This window comes from Ptychodera flava, chromosome 4, assembly GCF_041260155.1.
Source record: "Ptychodera flava strain L36383 chromosome 4, AS_Pfla_20210202, whole genome shotgun sequence".
Lineage (NCBI taxonomy): Eukaryota > Metazoa > Hemichordata > Enteropneusta > Ptychoderidae > Ptychodera > Ptychodera flava.
Window position 1 is genome coordinate 13,387,771 of NC_091931.1, and position 26,668 is coordinate 13,414,438.

At 37.9% G+C, this 26,668-nt stretch overlaps 1 protein-coding gene across 1 annotated transcript; it reads right to left on the bottom strand.

Moving 5' to 3' along the window:
- Positions 1 to 339: 339 nt before the first annotated feature.
- LOC139130942 (fibrillin-2-like) lies at positions 340 to 26,088 on the bottom strand. Its single transcript, XM_070696795.1, has 21 exons — positions 26,037 to 26,088; positions 25,525 to 25,876; positions 16,139 to 16,264; positions 15,401 to 15,523; positions 14,263 to 14,385; positions 13,848 to 13,973; positions 13,188 to 13,310; positions 12,648 to 12,761; positions 10,443 to 10,565; positions 9,583 to 9,705; positions 8,890 to 9,006; positions 7,954 to 8,076; positions 7,151 to 7,273; positions 6,440 to 6,556; positions 5,534 to 5,656; positions 4,693 to 4,815; positions 4,017 to 4,133; positions 3,090 to 3,212; positions 2,246 to 2,368; positions 1,562 to 1,678; positions 340 to 779 (listed from the first exon to the last, which is right to left on the bottom strand). The coding sequence occupies exons 2-21, from the start codon at positions 25,871 to 25,873 to the stop codon at positions 637 to 639; spliced, it is 2,679 nt and encodes an 892-aa protein (XP_070552896.1). The 5' UTR covers positions 25,874 to 25,876; positions 26,037 to 26,088; the 3' UTR covers positions 340 to 636.
- Positions 26,089 to 26,668: the final 580 nt, after the last annotated feature.

A 26,668-nucleotide genomic window follows, 5' to 3' on the forward strand; every position in this document is an offset into this window, starting at 1 on the left:
ATAAGAGCGACGTTAATAATACGGCCTTTTGTGAGCATGAATGGTGTTAGGACTGACCGTATCATACCATTGTGAACTCGTAGTATCTGACATGCAAATGATTAACTCCTGCTGAAGAAAACAAGTGATTCTGTAAACACAAGTGTGCAAAATTATTCGATACGATTGTCAATCATACTAAAGGTGTATGCAATTGTTTGTTTCGAAGTGTTGTTTGGCACAAGAGTTTAAATCTCACACATACAATATTTTCATCGCCTTGGGGCCCTGTAGTTTTTCAGTCCACCCTAATGGTCAGTTCAAGTCGACATAAGTCATTTACGCGATAAAAGAGATATAAACCATTCAAAATGTATATGGTTTGCTGTTTTATTAGCCCTAAGTTATTTGTTCTATTTCATTGATTTTGTTTACTAAAATAATACAGAAATGCTGGTATGTCGAGCAGGAAAAAAACATTTTTCATAAAATTTTCATAAAATTAGCTATTGCATTTATGCTATTTTTTTGCGAATACGGAAACTAAACCGTGATTAAGTATGGAAGTAGAATTATTTAAATATAATGGTCGATCTACATTGGCAGTAGTTTTAGTATTGTTCCAGGGCTTGATATTGCGTTCTTGCCATGGAAGACTTAATCCCCATCTATTAGTTCAACGCAGGTTTTTCTATCCTTATCGAGGGCGTAGCCTTCCTCACAGGTGCAGTAGTAGCTGCCGTCGGTGTTAACACAGCCATCAGAACACTGGTCAGTGCCTATCTTACATTCATTTATATCTGCAAGTAGAATAAGATATGTGTTTAAATGCTTTGCAACAATGACGTGGGCCTGGACTTTTGTACAGTAATAGTTTTTGTAAATTGGTCGAGATTTCTCTTTAAAACTTTGGATTTTATTTCTGACATTATTTCAAGTAATCAGAGTATTCACGGAAAGCGTAGCATGTCTCGACAACCTTACATTGACACGCAATAGAATTGAAAAAAATGTGTTTAAGATACTTTTTTAATTTTCTTTAATCATCACAGGAAGAATGGACCTATATGCCTTATTGGGCTTGTTTATACTTATCAAGGGGTGTGCTGATTGAAATCAACTTGTACATTAGGAATAATCCCAGTCCTTGGAAATCGGTTATTTTTGGCTTTGAAGCTAGATTAAGGTTGACGCCTATTTCACCGTATGCTACATGTATATCCATATGGTGGTTTGTCACTATCTTGACAGGTCAAAATAGCAAAGACAGATGACGAATATCGATATTGATCACCGTATATATGCTTTCATTTGATATAATGTAAGGGATGGTCCGTCTTGGGAGAAGGTGGTCAACATTTTGGACATTTTTGCTCGGATTTCCAGTGTATGTAACTTTTTTCAAAATGTCAACACTTTTGTTCGGTCGACATTCATAATCTCCCAAGAAGGAGCATTGCTGTAAAAATTTTCTAGCAATTTTTGGTGTTTAGAATTCTCAATCCACACCCAACGTCTAATGTTCGACCCATGATATTCAATAGCCCTGATTTGGGCCTGGGTCTTAACTCTTGATACATACCGCGACAGGATCTAGCGTTATGCAGTAAAGAATATCCTTCATTGCAACTGCACACGGCTGCGTTGCTGACTGCTTCACATCTGTGATCACAAGTGCTGTTGGTACAGGTGTCGCTATCTGTGTAATCACAAAATGTTGTGTGTCGATGAAGAGGAGTTTCATAAATGAGAAAGGAATGGCGTTGTGATGCACAGACAACATTACAGAAACAAATATTGATTAAGTTTTCAAGAGCTTTTGAATTGGAGTTTTAATATTAGCGCAATCTATCCTTCGTTTTCAGTCTATGATCTTGGAATCGAAAGTTTTCACTTGCTGCCAACGCTCTCAAATTGCAAATATGTGTCACCCTGCAACACACTTCTTTAACTTTTGCACAAAAATTGCGCAAACAGTAGAGTTTGTGATTGAACAGTCTGTCATGATAACGCAACGTCATAAAGGGGACGAACGAAAGGTTGGTCACTACAATATTTCTACAGTGTTGCCAATGATTTCAATTCATCCACAATCACACTTCATTCAACGAACTCCAGGTTCTCATGAGCAAAATCTATAATCTTCTCACGTCAGACCACTAACTGCGCCGTGAGCTAAGTATGTGGCAGAACCTTGCCAACAGAGGCAAGGATTTGTTACAGTCATAAGTACTGAATGGATTGTATCAGGTAATAAGCAGCTTACTTGAGCAAGTGCGGCCATTTCCGTCCAACCGATAGGTACCGTTACAGTAACATCGGAAGCTGCCAGGAAGGTTTGAACACCCATGTTGACATCCACCATTGTCGACGGAACATTCGTCAATATCTGAGGTAGGATTGCAAAGTAATAATATAAGATTGGTGTCCCGTATGTTCACCTAAGTCATAGCAAATATAACAAGTCATATTTCATGTTGCTTTCAAACAGTCGATACACATTAAATTTTGTAAAGGCAATGCAGTTGGCATAACAGCAGAGTTAGAAAATTGAAAGTTAGTTTCAGTATGGATCTGACGATCCGTTATTCGTAACAATTTGAGTACTCTGACCCAACTTTGCAGGGGTGAACTCGATATTAGCTACATCTTTTACCGATGCTGGTCGTAACTGTTTTCAGTGACGTCATATAATTTTAGTCAAAATGCGGGGGAAATGCGTACACCAGCTATCAAGCTAGCACCGCGAAAAGCCAAAAAACTCCAATAAAATCGTCCGAAGGCACCAACGATTGCAACAGACAAGTCCGCATATGACACATTTTAAAGATTTAATAAGTAGCTTACATTAGGTATTTGTTTGAAAGTAGGATGATCCCTTGTGCAAGAGATAATGCCGAGCAACTGAAATCAGTTCTAACAATCGTTCAAAGTGTAACCAAATGCCATCTTGTCTTTTCCAATTTTCGTTGTCCTCAGCCAATTTTATAGAGTTCCAATCAGTGATTCGCTGTTGTTGCTTCACAACCTTTCTACTTGTCCGAGTTTTTGACACTACAGACCACTATGTGTACAAGGAAACTTCCTAATGCTATATCTGTCAAATATACCTGTACATGTGGTACCGCCGTCGTTCGACTCATACCCTGGTTGACAGGAACATTCAAAGCTGCCATCAGTGTTGGTACAGGTCTGATCACACCCACCATTCTCAGTCTCACATTCATCAACATCTGTAAATGCAAAAATTAATTTTGAGTAAAGTCGCCTTGCTGTACAAGTATGCATTGGGCCTTTACTCTTTTTCTGTACATCTTTAGCGTAAATTGCGCAAGAGTTCTTTGAAACTTTGGATTTTATTTCTAATGTTATTTCAAGTACTCACAGTATTCCCGAAAAGCGTAACATATGTCTCGTCAACCAAGCGCTGACACTAAAAAAGGTTTGGTAAAGAGACGTTTTACAATTTTCTTTAAACATCACACTAAGGATTAACCTATATGCCTTATTTGGCTTGTTTATACTTATTAAAGAGTATGCTGACTGATTAAAATCAACTTGTAGATTAGAAATACTCGCAATTCTTGGAAAGTTATTATTTTTGGCTTCAAAGCTTTATCAAAGTTGAAGCATATTTCAGCGTATTCTACATGTGTATCCATATGGTAGTGTATCACAATCCTGAAAGGTTTGCGTTGCAAAAGGGAGATGACTAATATTTACTTCGTTAACTATATTTATACGCCATTTTTAATATCATGTAATGATGTAACGGATGGACCGTTACATCTTGCGAGAAGGTGGTCGACATATTTGACATTTTAGGTCGTATTTACATAAGTTACATAATGTTTTCAAAATGTCTTCACCTTTGCTCCATCGACATTAATGATTACCTTTAATAACGCAGCATTGCTGAAAAATTTTCTATGAATTTGTGGTCAGCAGATTTTTTCACCCTCGCCCAACGTCCAATGGTCAACCCACGATATTCAATAGCCCTGGAGTGTGCTTACTAATTAACTCTTGATACATACCGCGACAGGATCTAGCGTCATACAGTAAAGAATATCCTTCATTGCAACTGCACACGGCTACGTTGCTGACTGCTTCACATCTGTGATCACAAGTGCTGTTGGTACAGGTGTCGCTATCTGTTAATCACAAAATGTTGTGTGTCGATTAAAAACGAATTTCATAAAATGAGAAAGGAATGGCGTTGTGATGCACAGACAACATTATAAAAACGTATTTGATTAAGTTTTGAAGAGCTTTTGAGTTAAGTTTATAATCTTAACATTGCATTAGGGCAATCCATCCTTCGTTTTCAGTCTATAAACTTGTAATTGAAAGTTTTCACTTCCTACCAACGCTCTCAAATTGCAAATATGTGTCACTTCTTCAAAGTGCACAAGAAAAGTTTGTAGAGTTTGTGATTGAATAGTATGTCAAGATAACGCAAAATACTAAAGGGGACAAAGAAGGCTCTGTCACAACAGTATTTTTAATTATGTCCTATGATTCCAATTGATCCACAATCACATCTGATTCAACGAACTCCGGTTTCTCATGAGCAAAATCTACAATCTCCTAATGTCAGATCACTAATTCCGCCATATTATAGGTATGTGGCAGAACCTTGCCGACAAAGGGAAGGACTTTTTACAGTCATTACAGTACTGAATTGAGTGTATCAGGTAATAAGCAGCTTACTTGAGCAAGTACGGCCATTTCCGTCCAACCGATAGGTACCGTTACAGTAACATCGGAAGCTGCCAGGAAGGTTTGAACACCCATGTTCACATCCACCACCATCGACGGAACATTCGTCAATATCTGAGGTAGGATTGCAAAGTAATAATATAAGATTGGTGTCCCGTATGTTCATCTAAGTCATAGCAAATATAGCAAGTCATGTTGCGTTCAAACAGTCGATTCACATCAAGTTATGTCAAGGTAATGCAGTTGGCATAAAATCAGAATTAAAAAATTGAAAGATCTGACGATCCATTATTCTTAACAAGTTGAGTGCTCTGACCAAACTTTGTAGGGTGAACTGTATATTAGCTACACACTTTGACCAGTTTTTCTTAGAAGATGCCGCCAATGCTGGTCGTAACCTTTTTTGAGTGACGTCATGTAACGTTCGTCAAAATGCGAGGGGAAAGGCGAATAACAGCTATCAAGCTAGCACCGCGAAATACCGAAAATCTCTATCTCTAACAAATGTATCCGAAGACAACAAAAATTGCAACAGAAAGTCCGCGTATGGTGCATTTTAAAGATTAACATGTAGCTTACATTAGGTGTATGTTTTAAAATAGGGTGCTCCCTTGTGCAAGAGGTAATACTGAGCAACTTTAATCAGTTCCCAATGTAACCAAATGCCGCCTGGTCTTTTGCAATTTTCGCTCTCCTCAGCCAATTTTACGCAGCTCTGATCAATGGTTCGCTGTTGTTTCTTAACAACCCTTCTATACATGTCCGAATGTTATAGACAACAATCCACTATGTATACAAGGAAACATTTTAATGCAAGATCAGTCACATCTACCTTTACATGTGGTACCACCGTCATTCGAGTCATACCCTGGTTGACAGGAACATTCATAGCTGCCAGCAGTGTTGTTACATGTATGATCACACCCACCATTCTCGGTTTCACACTCATCCACATCTGTAAAAGCGAAACTTGTATTTGAGTAAAGTCGTCATGCTTTACAACTATGTGGCGGGCCTTCACTCTATTTCAGTACATCTTTCGTCTAAATTGCGCGAGAGTTCCTTGAAACTTCGGATTTTATTTCTGAGTTATTTCAAGCCATTACAGTATTCCCGAAAAACGTAACATTTGTCTTGAAAACTAAGCGCTGACGCGGAATAGAGTAAAACAAGGTATAGACTTTTGAAAAAAGTTTCTTTCACATCACAGGAAGAATTGACCGATATGCATTATTGAGCTTATTTATACTTATCAAGGGGTATGCTGACTGATTGAAATCAACTTGTAGATATGGAATACTCGCAAGTCTTGGATATTGGTTATTTTTTGTATTTATTTTGAAGCATATTTCACCGTATCCTATTTTTATATCCATATGGTGGTGTGCCACTATTCTAACAGATCTTAGTAGCAAAGACAGATGACGAATATCGATGTTGTTGACCGTATGTATGCTTCAATTGAATATCATGTTAGGAATGGACCCTTACATCTTGGTAGAAGGTAATCAACATGTTTGACATTATCTGTTCGGATTTACAGTGTATGTGACTTTTTCAGAATATCAACACTTTTGTTCGGTCGACATTCATGATCTCCCAAAAACTAGCATTGATGCAAAATATTTCTAGCAATTTTTGGTTATTAGATTTCTCCACCCACATCCAACGTCTAAAGTTCGACCCATGATATTCGATAAACCTGGAGTGGGCCTAGGTCTTAGCTCTTGATACATACCGCGACAGGATCTTGCGTCATGCAGTAAAGAATATCCTTCATTGCAACTGCACACAGCTACGTTGCTGACTGCTTCACATCTGTGATCACAAGTGCTGTTGGTACAGGTGTCGTTTTCTTCATAATCACAAAATGTTGTGTGCCGATTGAAAACGAGTTTCATAAAATTAGAAAAGAATGATGTTGTCATACACAGAAAACAATATGGAAACATATTTGATTAAGTTTTGAAGAGCTTTTGAGTTGCCATCTTAACATTGCATTAGTGCAATCTATCCTTCGTTTTCAGTCTATAAACTTGTAATTGAAAGTTTTCACTTCCTACCAACGCTCCTAAAAAGCAAATACATGTATGTGTCACTCTGCCACACACTTCTTTTACCTGCGCAAAAAAATTGCGCAAACAGTAGAGTTTGTGATTGAATATTCTATCAAGACAACGCAAAATAGTAAAGGTAACGAAAGAAAGATCGGTCACTATACTATTTCTACAGTATTCCTATGATTCCAATTGATCCACAATCACACTTCATTCAACAAACTCCGGCTTCTCATGAGCGAAATCTACAATCTCATGATCTACAATCTCCTATGTCAGATCACTAATTCCGCCATATTATAGGTATGTGGCAGAACCTTGCCGACAAAGGGAAGGACTTTTTACAGTCATCACAGTACTTAATTGAGTGTATCAGGTATTGAGCAGCTTACTTGAGCAAGTACGGCCATTTCCGTCCAACCGATAGGTACCGTTACAGTAACATCGGAAGCTGCCAGGAAGGTTTGAACACCCATGTTCACATCCACCACCGTCAACGGAACATTCGTCAAAATCTGAGGTAGGATTGCAAAGTAATAATATAAGATTGGTGTCCCGTATGTTCATCTAAGTCATAGCAAATATAGCAAGTCATGTTGCGTTCAAACAGTCGATTCACATCAAGTTATGTCAAGGTAATGCAGTTGGCATAAAATCAGAATTAAAAAATTGAAAGATCTGACGATCCATTATTCTTAACATTTTAAGTGCTCTGACCATACTTTGAAGGGGTGCACTCGAAATAAGCTACATACTTTGACCAGTTTTTCTTAGAAGATGCCGCCAATGCTGGTCGTAACCTTTTTTGAGTGACGTCATGTAACTTTCGTCAAAATGCGAGGGGAAAGACGAATGACAGCTATCAAGCTAGCACCTCGAAATACCGAAAATCTCTATCTCTAACAAATATATCCGAAGACAACAAAGATTGCAACAGAAAGTCCGCATATGGTGCATTTTGAAGATGAACATGTAGCTTACATTAGGTGTATGTTTTAAAGTAGGGTGCTCCCTTGTGCAAGAGATAATGCTGAGCAAATTTAACTAGTTCTACCTATCGTTCCCATAACCAAATGCCGTCATTGTTTTGCTGTTGTTTCTTAACAACCCTTCTACATGTCCGAATTTAGTAGACAACAACCACTATGTCTACAAGGAAACTTTTTAATGCCAGATCAGTCACATCTACGTATACCTTTACATGTGGTACCACCGTCATTCGACTCATACCCTGGTTGACAGGAACATTCATAGCTGCCATCAGTGTTGGTACAGATATGATCACACCCACCATTCTCAGTCTCACATTCATCAACATCTGTAAATGCAAAAATTAATTTTGAGTAAAGTCGCCTTGCTTTACAAGTATGCAGTGGGCCTCTACTCTATTTCAGTACATCTTTAGCGTAAATTGCGCGAGAGTTCTTTTAAACATTTATCCACATCTTATTTATTTCTAACGTTATTTCAAGTACTCACGGTATTCCCGAAAAGCGTAACATATATATGTCTCGTCAACCATGCGCTGACGCGCAATACAGTTAAAAAAGATATGGTAGAGAGACTTTTTAAAATGTTCTTTAAACATCACAGGAAGAATGGATCTATATGCCTTAATGGGTCTGTTTATACTATCAAGGACTATGTTGACTGATTGAAATCAACGCGTAGATTAGGAATACTCGCAATCCTATGAAATTGGTTATTTAATTTTGGCTTTAAAGCTGTAGCAAAGCTGAAGCATATTTCACCTTATGCTACATTTGTATCCATATGGTGGTGTATCGCAATCCTGAAAGGTTTGCGTTGCAAAAACAGATGACTAATATTTATTTCGTTTACTACATTTATACGCCATTTCATGTAACGGACGGACCACTACATTTTAGGAGAAGGTGGTCAACATTTCTGACATTTTAGTTTGGATTTACATAGTGTATATCATGTTTTCAAAATGTCGTCACCTATGCTCGATCGACATTCATGATCACCCTTAATAAAGCAGCATTGCCGCAAAATTTTCTTTTACTTGAGGTCAGCAGATTATTTTAACCTCGTCCAACGTCTAACGGTCAACACATGGTATTCAATAGCCCTGGAGTGTGCTTACTAATTAACTCTTGATACATACCGCTACAGGATCTTGCGTCATGCAGTAAAGAATATCCTTCATTGCAACTGCACACGGCTACGTTGCTGACTGCTTCACATCTGTGATCACAAGTGCTGTTGGTACAGGTGTCGTTATCTGCGTAATAACAAAATGTTCTGTGTCGATTAAAAACGAGTTTAAAAAAATGAGAAAGCAATGTCGTTATGATGCACAGTCAACGCTATGAAAAGAAATATGATAAAGTTTTGAAGATGTTTTGAGGTAGAGTCTTAACATTGCATTGCATTATCGCAATCTGTTCTTCATTTTCAGTTTAAGATCTTGCAAATGAATGTTTACACTTGTTACCAACTCTCCCCCTTGCAAATATATATCACTCTGCCACACATTTCTTTAACCTGGACACAAACATTGCGTAAGCAGTAGAGTTTTTGAATGAACATTCTTTCAAGATAACGCAAACTACTAAAGGGACAAAAAGAAAGCTTTGTCATTACAATATTTCTACAGTGTTCCCTGTGATTCCACTTGATTCCACCATTACATTTCCATGCACGAACTCTGGATTCTAATGAGCAAAATGTACAATCTCCTTGTGTAATTCCGCCGTGTACAAAGTATGTAGCAGAATGTTGCCTGCAAAGGCAATGATTTTTACAGTTATTGCAGTGCCGGATGAAAATTACATGTATCAGGTATTAAGCAGTTTACTTGAGCAAGTCCGACCATTTCCGTCCAACCGATAGGTACCGTTACAGTAACATCGGAAGCTGCCAGGAAGGTTTGCACATCCTTGTTCACATCCACCACGATCGACGGAACATTCGTCAATATCTGAGGTAGGATCGCAAAGTAATAATATAAGACTGATGCCCCATATATTCACCTGGTCATAGGAAATATAGCAAGTCCCATTGCTTTCAAATGGTCGCTTCACATAAAGTTATGTCAAAGCAATGCAGTTAGAATCGGAGTTAGAAAATTTGAAAGATAAATTCTATGTGTGGGTCTGAGGATCCAGTATTCGTAATATTTTTTATGCTCTGATCCCACTTTGCATGGATGAGCTCGATTTAGCCACAGTGACTATCTTTTGACTACTTTTTATTACAAGATGCCGCCAATGCTGGAATGAGCTTGTTTTTAGTGATGTCATATAACTTTCATCAAACTACGGGTAAAATGACTGCAACAGCTATCAAGCTAGCACCGCGAAATACCGTAAAACTCCAACAAATTTATGTAAAGACAACAACTCTTGCAACAGACAAGTCCGCATATGGTACATTTAAAAAGACCTAACATGTAGCCTACATTAGGTGAATATAATACAGCAGGGTGCTCTTCTGTGTAAGCTAATAGCAAGCATCTCTGATGAGCTCTGATAATCATTCCCAGTGTAACTAGATGCCGTCTTATCTGTTGCAATTTTCGTTGTCCTCAGCTAATTTTATCGATGTCTTATTAGTGTTTCGCTGATGTTGCTTAACAATCTTTCTTCTTGTCCGAAGAAAGGAAATGAACAAGGAAGGAAACTGATTAATGCTAGGATCAGTCATATCTATATCTACCTTTACATGTGGTACCATCGTCATTCGACTCATAGCCTGGGTGGCAGGAACATTCAAAGCTGCCCTCAGTGTTGTTACAGGTATGATCACACCCACCATTCTCGGTTTCACATTCATCCACATCTGTGAATGCAAAACCCGTATTGAGTAAAGTCATCGGCGCTGAATATTAAAAATCAATACTGCAGACACAAATTTGTCAAATAATATAAGGCAACACTAACTTATTGAAACCCAACAAATCTCACGACTTCCACATGTTAAAAAACGATAAGTTTGAGAGTTGACTCATCTTTGATGTGTGGATCTGTCTGTGTCAACGTGCTGGGGGATAGATATTCTGCCAGTCATTTTTTAAAATCCTTTTCTTTGCCTACCACCCGCGGGGCCTTATTTTAAAATTCTTTGAGTAAGAAAAATTTTCACCGTCTCAGATTTTTAAAAAAACGAAGATTTTATTTTTCCTCATAGAGAAAACACGGGGATGGTGGCCATTTTGCATTTCAAATATCGGTAAATGATTGGTAATTTGTTTCTCGTGTAATAAATTTTGCACGGTTATCACCAACTTTTATTCATGATTTGGTAAGACAATGGTTGAAACTTTTATGGTGGAAAGTTTGGACAAAAGTTGGAGGCGCATAGTACCGGAAGATTTGTTAAAACACCGCCGCATTTTACCCATATACAAAACATAATGTTATTTAATTAAATATACTCAGAGGCTATGTCGAAATGTAGCAATTTGGCATGGAATTAAAGAACATAATCTTATTTTTATGCTTAATGGCAGTAAACAGCCTCCAAGAACGGCACAAGCATTGCATTAACTGCCCAGTTGGTGTCACAGCTTGGTATCTTCTTACCAAAGATACCCTAGAGCTCCGCAAGGCGCATTCATACTATCCGAGCGTGCTGTTGCCAAAGTTGCAGCAACGACTCACTGAGCAATTTTCATTTGTCAAACAGTATGTCCGGCGGGATGACACGATGCAACAGATGACTGTCAACATTGGTTTTTGGTGTAAGGAGGGTGACATTGCAGCTCATTGATTTTATAACATTTAGTAGATAGGCCAGCGTCTTTTGATCGATATGTTTTTTTGAATTATATTTGAATGGATATTTTTTCTGTTTTAACGTCGGGGAAAAGCAGGACAGTAACTGCCTGATATTATGAGGGCAAATATTGTTCTGTCGACAAAGCTCGAAAAATGCAAATATCATAGTTTTACTGGCATATTGCAGAAACAGATATTTTTAACGAGTGGCTTCATAGGGCCGATAACTTTGGAATGTTCAGGACTATTTTAAATCGGCCGATTGATTCCCCAAGTTCCCTATTCAATTTGAGGTAGCATGCGTCTCCATAGTGAAAGATTTGAATTTTTGCTAAAACTTTCCTGACTGGAACTTTTAACCATTCTCTTACCAAAACAAGAATCACAATTAGGGGTCATCATGCAAAGTTTAATACTAAAGAAACACGTGACATTTACTGATATTTGAAATTCGAAATGGCCGTCAACCCCTTGTTAACTCTGGGGAGCAAAATAAAGATTTATATTTTTGATAAAGTTTAAATAAGAATGGTGAAAACTTTGCTCAATCCCAGAGCTCTAAGCTGAGCCCCCCTCCCTGAGTGGTACAATGTGGTTCAGAAAAGAATTGTACAAAAATTGAGAGTACGTCCCTTAGGCGCTTTCTACGTTAATGCATTAACTACGCGTCTGGGCAAGTGCATTGCAAACTAACATTATTTTAGCAAACCTATCTTCAAGGAGGCTGTAAAAAAATTACAATTGAGCCCGCAGAATATTTAACATGAAAGAAATATCAAAGTTCTTGTAATACATACAATAGCGATACTTCGAAACGCACTGTCATTGACTGCACATTATGTTTTAATGGGGGCTTGAACTCAAAGGAAATTAACACTAGAGTAACAGAATAACAAGCTAAACATTTGAAAAATTAATTCGATGTATGCTATGTAATTATCATATTTCATGAGAGAGAGAGAGAGAGAGAGAGAGAGAGAGAGAGAGAGAGAGAGAGAGAGAGAGAGAGAGAGAGAGAGAGAGAGAGATGATATGTTTATTTTATATCTTTCGATCATTGTCCTAAAAGCGAGATTATGGAGAATAAATGATATCATAAAAAGTTATATAGATGAAGACTTCATGATATTAACATATTGCATACCAGCGCACATTGTTTTGTTTTCCTGAAAACCATACCCGTCATTACACAGGCAAACAAAGCTTCCGATGGCATTGATACAGCCCTCACATCCAGAGTAAACGCATTCATCGACGTCTGCAAGAGAAGGAGAAAGTGTTGCATCGATTGAAATCTATAACAAAATAGATCTAAGACTTAAAAAGATCTAATATTCTCTTACTGTATGACTCAATAACACATTGTTTTAACGATTATTTCTAGCGAATTTACTCGCCGACGAACACACAGTTAACCTCTCTCGCTGTTCAGTGATACCTGAAACAGGTATACACGCCGTACGAAAACACATAATTTGAGCTAGCAGTGAAAGAACGGAATTTGCAGAGTTTTTTCTGAAGCTTTGTCTTAGAGACAGAGATACCAAGATGCATCTAGACCCTATTTCTAACGATAAAAAACTTATACGGTTTATTCAATTAATTGTTATTTTCTAATATTGTTTCCCTTGTTGAAGAGAGTCATATAATACTTGCAAATGAAATGAAAAAAATCGGTAAGCACCTTGACAGGTTCGATTGTCTGTACTTATTTCGTATCCATCAACACATGAACATCTGTAGCTTCCGACTGTGTTTCTACAAATCTGACTACAACCATCAGTATCATCATCACACTCATTTACATCTGGAGGTGAGTACAGAAAGAAACTTATAAGTGAAATCTAATGATTACTGACGTCAGTGTCCAATTTTCGCCTGTAATAACAGATAAAACGGGTCTTTAGTGTAGCTTTTACACTCAGAGTCGACATAATAGTATTGTGTAAGTCAGTATCAAATATTATGCACGGCTCTTAGACAATGTATTAATACAAAAATTCTTAGGTTGAACGCGAAGATGATGATCTGAAATTATTATTAACTCTTTGGGGGAAATCTACTCTTGGAAGTTTAAGGTTTCAAGATTTCCTAACATTCGCTTCCGGAAACATTTACGACAGATTTTTGACAATCAATAATAAAAATCATACACCTTGATCGATAACTCTCTAAATAAGGTATACTCATCGCTTTTTAAGTCAACAGACACCATACTTTGTTACAGCAAAGAAGCGCTGCTGCAATAGTGACATTTCTTTCAGCTTTATAACTCTCTGCTGGGCATATTTTTTGAAGACATGATTCCCAATTCTTTAAAGCAAGAAGAACTTTAAGCCATTACCTTGACAGCGTGTAACATTGCAGGAGTCGACTTTGTAGCCATCGTTGCACGCGCACTTCCACGTCCCCGGTTTGTTGATGCAAACCTGCTCGCAATCGTCTTTGCTTTCCTTACATTCGTCTATATCTGGACGATACAAAGAGGAGGAAAGAAATAAACACGGAGACCTTGGTATCCAACTCCGGGTTGCAACCAAGGTGAAAAGAATGTGATATCTGCGTGGAACAAACTTTGGAAATCCTTTGTGATATCGAAAAAACAATTCTACATCACAAAGTTGGCAACACTAAAAAGCACTCTTCATGATCGAAGGAAGCATCCTATGACAATTAGATGTAAGGCAAAAGGGTAACTAAGAGATATATGTTAGAATGTAGCAGCATTTTGAATTCGAGAGAGCAGCTGAATTTCTTACCTAAGCAATCAAAGCCATTTTCACCGAGTATGTAACCCCGAGTGCATGAACACTGGAAACTGCCGATTGAATTGCTGCATGTGTGCTCACAACCACCATTGTCTTTGGCGCACTCGTCAACATCTGCGGACAAATACTTTAAAACTTGAGCGACAGCCTTGGTTATATGAGAAGATTACTCATTATATTACCATGCCCTGTCTATCGCATTTTAATTGATCGAATTGAACCACGTGACTGCCCACATATACACAGTAATGGTTTGTTTTCATGCCCCTGAATATGAATAGTATTGTAAACATAGAAACTTTACAGCAAGTTTAGACCAAGTTTAGACACTTTTTACAAAAAAATCTCCGGATTTACAAAATATTTGCAGCGCACTACTCACTGACAAGTTCAGGGGCCCCGTTGTCGTTCGCACGGGAAAATGTTCGTAAATTTTGACGGTTTTTTTTGTGTTCGTTGATAATATAATTGAAATAACAGACTCCGCGCTGAACATTAACGTTTATTTTTGGACGCGGGCTCGAGAAAAGCCAAAATTAACGGGCGAGGCTTAATTTTTGGCTTTCCTCTCGCCCTTACCCATTAATAAACGTTAATGGTCAGCGCGTCGCCCGTTATTTCTATAATCTACTTTATATTTTCAAAATCATTGGACAAATCATATTCTAATCATGAGTGACAGGGCATTAAAGTTTTAAAAAATAAGTACAACATTTGATGACCACTTTTCAATCGAATAAATTATAAGAAAAATAAACAAGTCCGAATGGGAATCGCATCTCGGGAGTGATATTACTCAGGCATTCTTGACCATTATTTTTGTACCTAACTCTCATACTTTTAAGTTCACCAGAACACATGTGTGCGTTACCAACTCAACATTCTGCCTATTCTAGAATTGATTGATTGACTTATTTTATTTATTTATTTATGCTTTTATCTATCTATCTATCTATCTATCTATCTATCTATCTATCTATCTATCTATCTATCTATCTATCTATCCATCCATCCATCCGTCTATCTATCTTTCAGGGTGTCCTAAGACAAGCAATTGTAGACCTTACTATATGGGATATCAGGATATTCTATATTATTCTACTGGTTGCCTGCATTTCTGTTCACTCACCAATGCACGTGGAATTATCATATCCCAGTTGATATCCATCGTTACATGAGCAGCTGTAACTTCCTTTGTTATTGGTACACTCCTGGTCACAACCACCATTATCTTCAGCACATTCGTCGATATCTGGGGTGTAGAAAGTAAGCAATTCACATTGACAGTCACCGGTACTGTATACGACCAAGATAAAACTTTTACGAGTGCTTGAGACTTATATTAGTCGCAACTGAAAACCCTTGTTAGACTGTGACAAGTTAGACGCTTACGTCTAACTTAATCATATTAGATATTCTTAATTAAACAATCAACGAACGTAATTATGAAAGGTGTATTTGTAAAGCGCATCGATAATCAAAACAGTGTTTGGTATTTTCAAGGCAAAGATATTTGTAAACTGCCCCCGTCAACTCCTCAATCAGCTATCGCTGCTGATCGCTCCTGTTAAGTTAGGAATACTGTATCTCCCTAAACAACTGAGCGCATTCAGCTTACCGACTTGCGAAAATGGACTTTGCAGAGAAAAGTTCATATTCTCTTGTGGTCAACTTGCTTCAATATTATACACATACATGTGTACTCTTGCACCCCATGCACCTTGAACAGTTACTCAACAACGAAGGGAAGCAACCTAGATTTCACAAATCGCCAGATCTCAATGTCCTTGAGGTATACATACACACATTGCCGAGAGTCATTTATCGTAGGGTTACTCATATTGCCATAGGCTATTATTTAACTCACCAGTGCATGTGTGACCATCAGTCACATTCAATTGAAAACCAGTCGTGCAACCGCAGCGGTAGCTTCCCGCAGTGTTTGTACAGCTATGATCACACCCTCCATTGTAAAGCTTGCATTCGTCTACATCTACACGCATTGTAGGCAAAACAAAATGCGCATTATGAGACATCTCATCGGCGCATACTAATAAGTTTACGAAGGATAGCTTTTGTGCATTGCGTACAACTTTAAAAGTGTAGTGCCTATAGATAAGTGAAAACAAGTCAATGATAATGACATAGTCCCGTCTTGTAATTGGGAATTTGTCACTGCAGTTGATATGAGGCGCATGATAAAAGAAATGCGGTTACCAAAGGCCTATCCGTGACCGAAGCCCATATTGGATTGGATTGTAAACAAGGAGACATTATCGTATGAATGGCATAGCGTTAAGTCCTTTAACAAAGTTGGAAAGAACTAGGTTGGTGCCTTTCTTGACTGTTAAATCTATTAATGATCAGCATCTGCCGCATGTGTCATCAGATTTACTGCAGCCTTTCAGGATATACATCACAAATTACAAACATTGTTTCCCTATTTATAGGCTCAATTTTACTGCAGAAAACAATGCAGTTGTTCCATAACATGGTGGTAAAATGTAAAGCCAATCTGGTCTTCCACCCTAATTACAAAAGGTCATTAATTAATTTAATTAATAATTAATCGACAGGATGTCGCTATACTCTTTGAGACTACTGGAAGATCAACATGTATAGTTTGTTTCATAAAATGTCATGCAGTATTTCTGGACATGTCACACGAATCAGTAAAGTTCATTAAATATGCAAATTAGAAAATAATTAACGTGACACTGATAAATGTCTTCATGCACATTTAAAGAAACATGAGCTCAACATATATACCAAGTTTCAACAAATTTGACGAAGTCTTTCTTGAAATATCAGCCAAATTACGAAAATTTATTAAATATGCAAATCAGTAATTAATTGACTTGATACTACTAAATGTCTTTGCGTGCTACTAAAAAACTTTGAGATTAACATCTTTACCAAGTTTATCAAATTTGCAGAAGTATTTCTAGGCATATCAAACTTATTAGGAAAGTTTATTAAATGTGCGAATTAGCAACTAACTGATATTATACTTAACATAGCACATTAATTAGGAAAGTTAATTAAATATGCAAATTAGCAATTTTTTGACATGATACTGCTTAATGTTTTTGTCCACTATTACATTGTAGTGTGCAAAACATTTGGACCAACTTTCATTAAATTTGCTGCAGTATATCTTAGACATGATTTTAATTACAGAAATTCATTACATATGCAAATTATTATTAAATGACCAGATTAGCACCTTAGCACACTATTAGAGCGCTGAGAGGTCAACATCTGTACAAAGTTTCATGAAATTGGCTGCAGAATTACTAGACATATAACCTTAATTACGAAAATTCATCAAATATGCAAATTACAGTTAATTGACATGATCCTCCTTAATGTCTTTGCATACTGTTACGGCTATGGATATCAACATCTGTACTACGTTTCATTAAATTTGAGTCAGTATTTCTTGATAACTTACCGGAAATATGAAAATGCATTAAATATGCAAATTAGCAATTTATTGACATAATACTGATATATATCTTTGTGTGCTATTGGAGCTCAGTGTATCGAACATCTGCACAAAGTGTCATCAAATTTTTCGTTGTCTCTTAAGAAACAGAGCTCTTTTTAAAGAAATCACTAAGTACGCAAATTAGCACTGGTTACCATGTATTATCCTTGTACAAGTTCGAAAGAGACTGGCTCAAACATGTCTTAGATATCTGCGTGGACAAACGCATGGATGCACTGACGCGCGAATGCACGGACGCACAGAGCTGATCCCTTTACTTATCCCGCGGAGACATATAATCATGATACATAAAACGTGTCAATACTTTTCTCTCTGAGATTTCTATGCATGTTTATCTCTTGAATGTATCGAAATTGGCTTGCTAAGTGAAACACAGGATGGCAAGACTAGAGAATACAAGGTCTGTACTTAACAATTTACATACTTAACATAATCCACGAAGCCCTATTTTCATCACTCGTTCAATTTAATGTCTCTCCGGGAAAAGCGCATTTTTATCAGGGAGATAGGGGGCCAGTATGGACAGCCATGACTAAATTAAGTGGTCTAATATCATGTTGTCATGAGTATAATCATGTTGTTATGTGCATTGAACATATCGTTGAAAGCATTTACAATGTTTTCCCAGGAATTTAAAGTGTTGTCCTAGGCATTCAGCATGTTGTTTTTGGAATTCAGAATGTTGTCCCAGCCATTTAGTATGTTGTCTGAGGCATTTAACATGTTGTCCGAGGCCTTTCAAATGTTGACCCAGGCATTTACTGTGTTGTCCTAGGCATTTACTATCTTTCGCCAGGCACTGACCACGCTATCCTAGACATTCGGTATATTCTTCTTGGCATTTACTATGTTCTCACAAGCTTTTAAAATGTAGTCCTAGGTATAATAGGTCATATTATGGCCTATTGCATTTGCAATGTGTATATATCTGCATGATTTAGTATACAAAAACTGAAGCACTGTTACTGTTGATATAAAGTTAGTTCATGATTTATTTCTAGGTTTTCTTAGTATTCTGTCCATACTTGTTTAATTTTTTTTTTTTGGGGGGGGGAGGGGAGAGGCCATCATGTATTTTCGTCTTTCAAAGACGAGCGGGGGTCACCAGTTTTGGTTCTGGATTAAGAGGGAAGGTCTGTCTATTTTTTAAAACCAATGAAGTGAACTTACCCGACCCTCAAAAACTGAGCGGTTCCTAAGAAATAAATCACCAAACTAATTTACGCTCTCACGCAGCGTCCCATAAAAAGACGCAGCACATTCTGGGTACCACTGGCATGCAGTTTTTGACTTGCTCTAATATTTTAATTACCGGCCGGGTTAAAGGTGGCGCAAGATCTAATTATTCTACTGGACAAAGTATCACAGTTTAGCATTTTGGCTTGGCTTTGCTGTTTCAAGTTGTTTTCCCTGCGTGTAGCCACAGGTGCGTGGCTCGGCGCTTCACTAAGCCCATATATTTGTTGTTCGGGCTAGGCTAGGCTCAATCTTATTAAAATCGTATTAAGGACTTTTTGCTGCAGTACTCCTCTCACTGAGGGTGCGACCGTAATACCGACAAATCTCGACATCGGATTTTCATCAGTGTGGCTAGGCTAGGCTAGGCTAGGGGCGACTAGGCCTAGGTTTTGAAGTTTGTCAGGCTGTTAAGCTAGGAAAACAGTCTACCCTAATTTGAGACAGTTCCTCACTGTTCAAGTTTCCTGTGGATAATTCCGCTAACATGCCAGGAAATCCCAAGAGAGTTTGACCGGTTGACCTCGCTGTTAATTTTATGCAGGAAATTACAATAACAATGCTTGGTCGAATGACGCAGTGCCTTGAGGGTGGGATCGCCAGTGGTGTACGGGGAGGAGTACCTTCCCGATGGTGATAAGTGGTGCAGATTACCGTCGCCTAGGTGACTGGTGTATACGCATGCCAAAAGACACCTATGGTTGATTTCCTGTTGACCGGTCGGATGGCAGAGTTGCAAATACCTGGACTGAACCATTTGGTTTTTTGTGGGTGTCGGTGGTACTTTGACAATAAAAGTAAAGATGCACAGATATTGAGTTTATTGTCTTGTTTATGAGCGGCCAGTATTTCCAACAGCATGAATTACGTGCATTTGCCCTAGAAGAAATAAATAATTTCGAATAAAACATCGCGAATGTAACCACATTCCCTAAGCTTGACGTACACTTAAGTGCCCCAAAGAACCATGGAATCACCCAACTTTCGATCGAAGAGATGAGTTTTGCCAAACCGCGTATACAGAAAAAGTGGCAGATGACTTTATTTTTAGAATCATAGACAGTATAGCGAGATGTAAAAAATGTGAAAGAGGCTCTCCACGTAACTATCCGAAATGTTTTTGTGTCGAGTTTGTGTTTGATTCGTTTCGAAAATGTGTTTCTACATTCTTATCCGATTGTGTGTGTTAATAAAAATGTTTGTATCGCTTTGGATATTTGTAGAGAAGTTTGGATTAGTGTGTACGGTAATGTTTTCTTTGTGTGGGGAAAGCTTATGGCGAGACGCAGCCGGACCTATGTTGTTACAAAAGTTGATAAAGTCGCCCTTTGACGCTCGAGTTTCGAAACCCGAGTGTGGTTTCTCATCAGTCGCAGTGTCGATTCATTCCTTAGTTTGTGTATATGAAAATTTATTTTAATGCATTTTAGTGGTCTTGGTTTTCGATAAGCGAGGCAAGTATATTAATTTTTGGTCACGTTGTGAGTCCGTTTGGTGGTTCGGTTGTTTGTTCTATGTTTCTTTACTTCGGTAAATTTTGTTTTGACTGGTGTGTCTTTTAGATTTTTGCGGAGGTTTGTGAATTTTTAGGCAATAAGTACCACTGCGGGGTACGGATTTTATGTTTATTGGATCAAGATACTTACAAGTGTCCTGGTTGATGTGCTTGTTCTCGTACATTTTGATTAATAGTTCGTTTACTTTGTTTACTGTTTGTTCTGGCTTGTTGTGTATAATACTGAGTGTTGCGTAATTGCCTTTCGCATTCGAGTATGTAATCGTTTGTGTTGACAATGACGAAAACCCGACCCTTGTCGAAGGTTTTTTTTTCCCGAAATTTGTCTATTGTTTGCAAGCTGGTTTATCGCGATTCTTTTAGCGCGCGACATGTTTTGTTTCCTTGTTTGAAAGGGTATCTCTAGAAGTGCGAGTTTAGCAGCTTCAGATAGCTTTCAAGGTTTTGTAATTTGTTGTTCGTGGAGCCCAATTTGACTTTTCTTTGAATTGGTGTTGTTGCGATTGTTTGTGTCTCACGACGTAGCGTAGTCATATTTTACGACTTTATTTGTTGAAATCCTGAGGTGGTTTTATTCTGTTTGGTTTTGTTGGTGTCCGAATTAATTTTAAGGCTTTTGCCTAGTACTATTTTACGGAGTTTCATAGTTTGAGCGATGATAGGTTGTTAATGTTGCTGTCGGCTTTTCTTTGGAAATAGCTGATTTATTTCCACTGCCATTTCTTCTGTTACGTTACGGTGATTGTTTATTTTGTATTTAATGTTGTGTTACAGTTGTTTGTTATGTGTACGATTTTTGTTTGTGTGTTCTATGTAATTTTATGGGTTTTTTTGGTAGTTCTCTTTTTGGAGTATTTGGTGGCCCTGAAAAGGGCCGCTTGGTATGGGTTTTTGTTAGCGCTTGGCGCGTTTGTTTTGGCGATAAGCCTAGCTTTTTTGTGCTTCTTTTCGCCGATTCGATGTGCTTGGTGAGTAGGTGTTTGCCGCCTTCTTGTCACTGTGTGTGCGTACATGGACGGTCTGCATAGCCCTTGAATGTGGTCTCGATTTTACAATCAAAATTACAATTTAGGAGTATATTTCAAAACTGATAAATGATTATGTTTTCACATGGGTTCACAAAATTTTACGGCTCGGACTATGATTTTACAAGTATCAAAAGTATAAGGCGCGGGGTATTATATATTGACTGATTACTGTAGCTATGATAGGGTATACGTACATTCAGGACGGGCAGTAATTAGTAGGCAAAACAGGTGGTTTTCACCGCGGGCAGAACTCGGTGCAATGATACTGAACATTAATAGTAAGCCTGTCACCTTGAAGGTAATGCTGTAGGTGAAACAATTACTTCAAACGCACGATGGTACAAACAACACCACAAGTGAAACGTACACATAGAAATACACGCGTTCCTACGTTATGCCCACCCGGGCCACGCGATTAAAATATGACTGATAATGCTGGATAGTGTTAATTGGGTCGGTAAACAGTCAATTAATAGTTTAATTAACTACCTGGGTGATTGGCAGGTCGTGTCTCACGACGCATATGCAAAGCAGGCCAAAAGACAAAAGCCCCCAAAGATATTGACAGCTGGCCAGGGGTCACCATGAATACGTAATGACGCTTCACTACGCAGAAACTGCGTAGTCAAGCCCTTCTTAACCGGTCAAACCCTCTTGGCATTTTCCCTCATGAAAAGTGGCGAATTATGCGAACCAAACACTGAATCAGGAAAAGTCATGGCCCTCTCCAAGGGCGAAACAATCTTATAAAATTGAATTTATAAAGCGGCTGCAGGACACTTCTTATAACCGACATGGGCCCTTCCAAAAGATCAAAGGTACAGTGCTTGAGTATGTGAATGAGAGTTTACATAGTCTCGAGTCAAACGGTCTTAGAGTTTATGGTTTTGTGTTACAGTGCATCTGTGTTGATTACGTGTGCGCATGCTCTATCATACTCAGGACAACAAGTCGTTAAATGCCTAGCAACATGTTGAAAGCCTAGGACAACATACTGAATGCCTTGAAAAACATATTGAATGCCTACAACAACATATTGAATGCCTAGGACAATATGGTAAATGCCTATGACAACATATTGTTGAATGCATAGAACAATCGTGTAAATGCCTGGGATAACATATTGAATGCCTAGGACAACATATGGTACATGCGTATGCCTAGGACAACATATTGAATGCCTAGAACAATATAACAAATGTTAAGGACAACACATTAAATGCCCGCGACACCATATTGAATGCCTAGGACAATATGGTAAATGCCTAGGACAACACATTAAATTCATAGGACAACATGTTAAATGCCTAGGACAACAAATGGTAAATGCGCATGCCAAGGACAACTTATTGAATGCCTAGAATAATATAGCAAATGTTTAGGACAACACATTAAATGCCTACGACAACATAGTGAATGCCTAGAACAATATGGTAAATGCTTAGGACAACATATTAAATCCCTAGCACAGCATATCAAATGAATAGGAAACATATCAAATGCCTAGGACAACATAATGAATACCTAGAACAATATGACAAATGCCTACGACAACACATTAAATACCTACGGCAACATATTGAATGCCTAGAACAACATACTGAATGCTTCGGACAACATATTTGATGTCAATAACAATATTGGTTAGTGTCTAGGACAACACACATGAATGCCTAGGACAACATATTAAATCCCTAGCACAGTATATTGAATGCATAGGAAAACATATCAAATGCCTAGGACAATATAATGAATGCCTAGGACAATGTGGTAAATGCCCAGGGCAACATATTAAATGCCTAGGACTACATACTGAATGCCTATAACAATATAGTAAATGCCAAGGACAACACATTAATGCCTAGGACAATATATTAAATCCCAAGGACAGCATATCAAATGCCTAAGACAACATATCAAATGCCTAGGACAACATATTGAATGCCTAGGACAACGTATTGAATGTCTATAACAATATGGTTATGCCTAGGACAACATATTATATAAATGGCTAGGACAGCATATTGAATGCTTAGTACACTATGCTAAATGTCAATGGAAACACTGGTAATTCCTAGGACAACATTTGAAATGCTTTCAACAATATGTAAAATGGATATCATAACTTATTTATATTTTTGACAATATGATACTAGATCACTTGAGTCAGTCATGGCTTTCAATAGACCAGTTAACTAGTTAACTATTAACTAATGTCAGATGGACTCAAACGTTACAACAAAACATGCCGGTTTAGAATTAAAGATAGAATGATCCGCGGGGACAGATATGTGGATTCCAAAACGTTTACAATATTTTTTGGTCAACCGTTTGAAAATTGACTTATTTTGAAACCCATGAAGTAAACAGTTTCCACTGGCTTATTTTTGTGAAAATCGAAAGTTTTGTTTCCCCGTAGAGTTAACATACGGTGGCGGTCATTTAGAATATCAAGTGTTAGTACATATTCAGTAATGTGCCGTCATCCGTCATCAGTTGCCTTCTCCTCTGAAACCGCATGTCTGATTGCTTTGAAATTTAACATGCAGTTCATTTGGAGTGAGCTCAGTTATGTTTGATCAAATTATGGTAAAATTTGCCCATTTGTATTTTTGGCCATATTTTGCTGTTTTTGATAAAAAATCTTCTTCGCGGAAACTGAATGTCTGATTGCTTTGACATTTTATATGCAGTTTACTTGGGGTGACTTCAGATAGGTTTTCAAATCGTGGTGAAATCTGCATATTTGTATTTCTAATAAGGCAATTTTTGTCACTTTTGGTCAAAAAACCTTCAAAAATCATCTTCTTCATACTGCTGTTCAGAGAGTTTTGATATTCGGGATACAGGTCCCTTGAGATGATATATTTTATATTTGTTCAAATTGTTAATATGCAAATTAGCGTTTTAAGGCAAGTTATGTAATTTTTGGTCAATAATCTTTTCCACCAAAATCGCTTGTCTTACACCTTTGATATTTGGTATACAGGTTCAAAGGGGATGATCAAAAATTATATTATCAAGTAATGATGAAATCTACAAAATTTGTATTTTTGTGGAAATTTTGCAATGTTTGGTCCAAATATTTGTGTCTCAAACAGTAGTTGTCTGATAGCTTTGATATTTGGTGTACAGGTTCCTAGGGGTTATCTTACTTATGGTGTATTGAAATAATAATGAAATCTTCAATTTTGTATTTTAGGGGCAATTTTTGCCATTCGTCCCTTATACCTCTGGTTGACATGTTCTTACAGTGAATTTCAAAATAGCTTAGAATTACAACGTGCTTTGGTAATTAGAAAATGTTTCTAGCGATAGAACATCCATTGCAAACGTTCTCCTTTGGTAGATGTTGCAACAATTTATCCCAATACAACGTCCACTGTTCTCAGTTATAGAACACGTTCACTGTAAAAATACCAATCTTTGGACCGACCCGTACACACTGTACGGAGAAAAAACCCTCGTTGCCCTTTCAGTGCAGTTTCATCGACGGGAAATGTGATAAAGGCAATATTAAGAAGCCAGTGTATAGGTGAGTATTTCAATGGGAATGCGGCAACACTGATGATATTGACTGTGGTACAGTGAACGTCGTAGTGGGTTAAATTGTTGCAAAATTTATCGAAGGAGAAGGTTTGTAATGAATGCAGGTGGCGTCATTTTCTATCGCCAGAAACAATTTTCTTATGACCAGGCACGTTGTAATTCTTAGCTATTTGGTATTTGAACGAGTTTTTGAGCAAACTGAATAGATGCCAGATGTATGGCAGTATGGCGTCGTTAACTGGTACTTTGATTGTGCACCATGCATTGAGTCGTCAAGTCTAGAATTTGTATTCGGAATACTTAATGGTGTTAGATTATGAAAAGCATTTGCCGTTTGACATATTGCTGAGGGTGGAAACGACTTTAATTACTAGACTTAGTATATAATGTAAGGTAGTCTACCTTCGACATACCTTCTAGACAACAAGTGCCTGACCATCCTGGATTGCATCTGCAAGACGATTGCAAAGGCGTGCCACGACCATTGCAACCAGGGTTGTTACAGGATTGAGTCTTCCGCAGGGAATAGTGGCAGGATCCTCCATGTCGAGCCGGGCTTGTCACCTTACGAGTACTCGTCTGAGTTCCGCTGGTACCACACGGCACCGTACATGGGGTCCAGTTGCTCCAGGCGCTGACCCTGCAGTTTTCTCGTGGAGGAGGTCGACGCCGCCGACGCCGCCGCCAACCATCTACTGATCTAACGTCTAGCAACAGGCTGATCAGCAAAATGCAAAGCAAAGACCACACATGAAACTTCATTATCTGAAAAAAAACCATCGAGTGATGATTGTCATTCAATAAGTATTTCATAAACTCTTAAACCTTAATAACCAATTTCAATATGTGTCAAAACCTTTCAAAATTGGTTTTGGAGACTGAGAAACATCATAGTATACTGCTGTTGTACATATCAGGAACTTACCTTCTGAATATAGGACCAACTGCAAATGCAATAGAGAAGCAGTTTTCGAGACGAATAAGCGTTATAGTCAGATGGCGTTTAATTATAATGCTGATTTCTGTACTAAATGTGATAAACTCCGATTGGATGACTTGCTACTCCTAATTAGTCACACATCACCGGTATTTCCAATTCAAGCATTTTATTGCATGCAATAAATGGCGAATTTTGTAAATGTCATTCTCGTAAAACAATAAAATCGCTATGACATTATTGAATGTAAAACTTCACTGAACCCGGATGTTTTTGACAGATTTGATGTTAAACAGCTACACAGACAAGGTGATCGAAAAACTAGCAAGAAAAGTGACGGGAAGTTTGGCGAGAGCACATCTTCTCTGAAACATTTCAATAGTGTGTATAGTCAAGTGTCCCGTTGAGGAATCAATAATAGCACATACACTTCACTACAATTTAAAAGAATTGTCAATATTGAAACAAACTTACAGTATCAATGATATTGCTAACATCGATTTATCCACAACACCACAAAACCTGCTCCCCATCTCACGCATGCTCTCCAAGAGGTACGGTTTTCTTGTTTTTGAAACCCTTCGCTCAATTAAGTTGACAATTAGAACAGTCAACTAGGT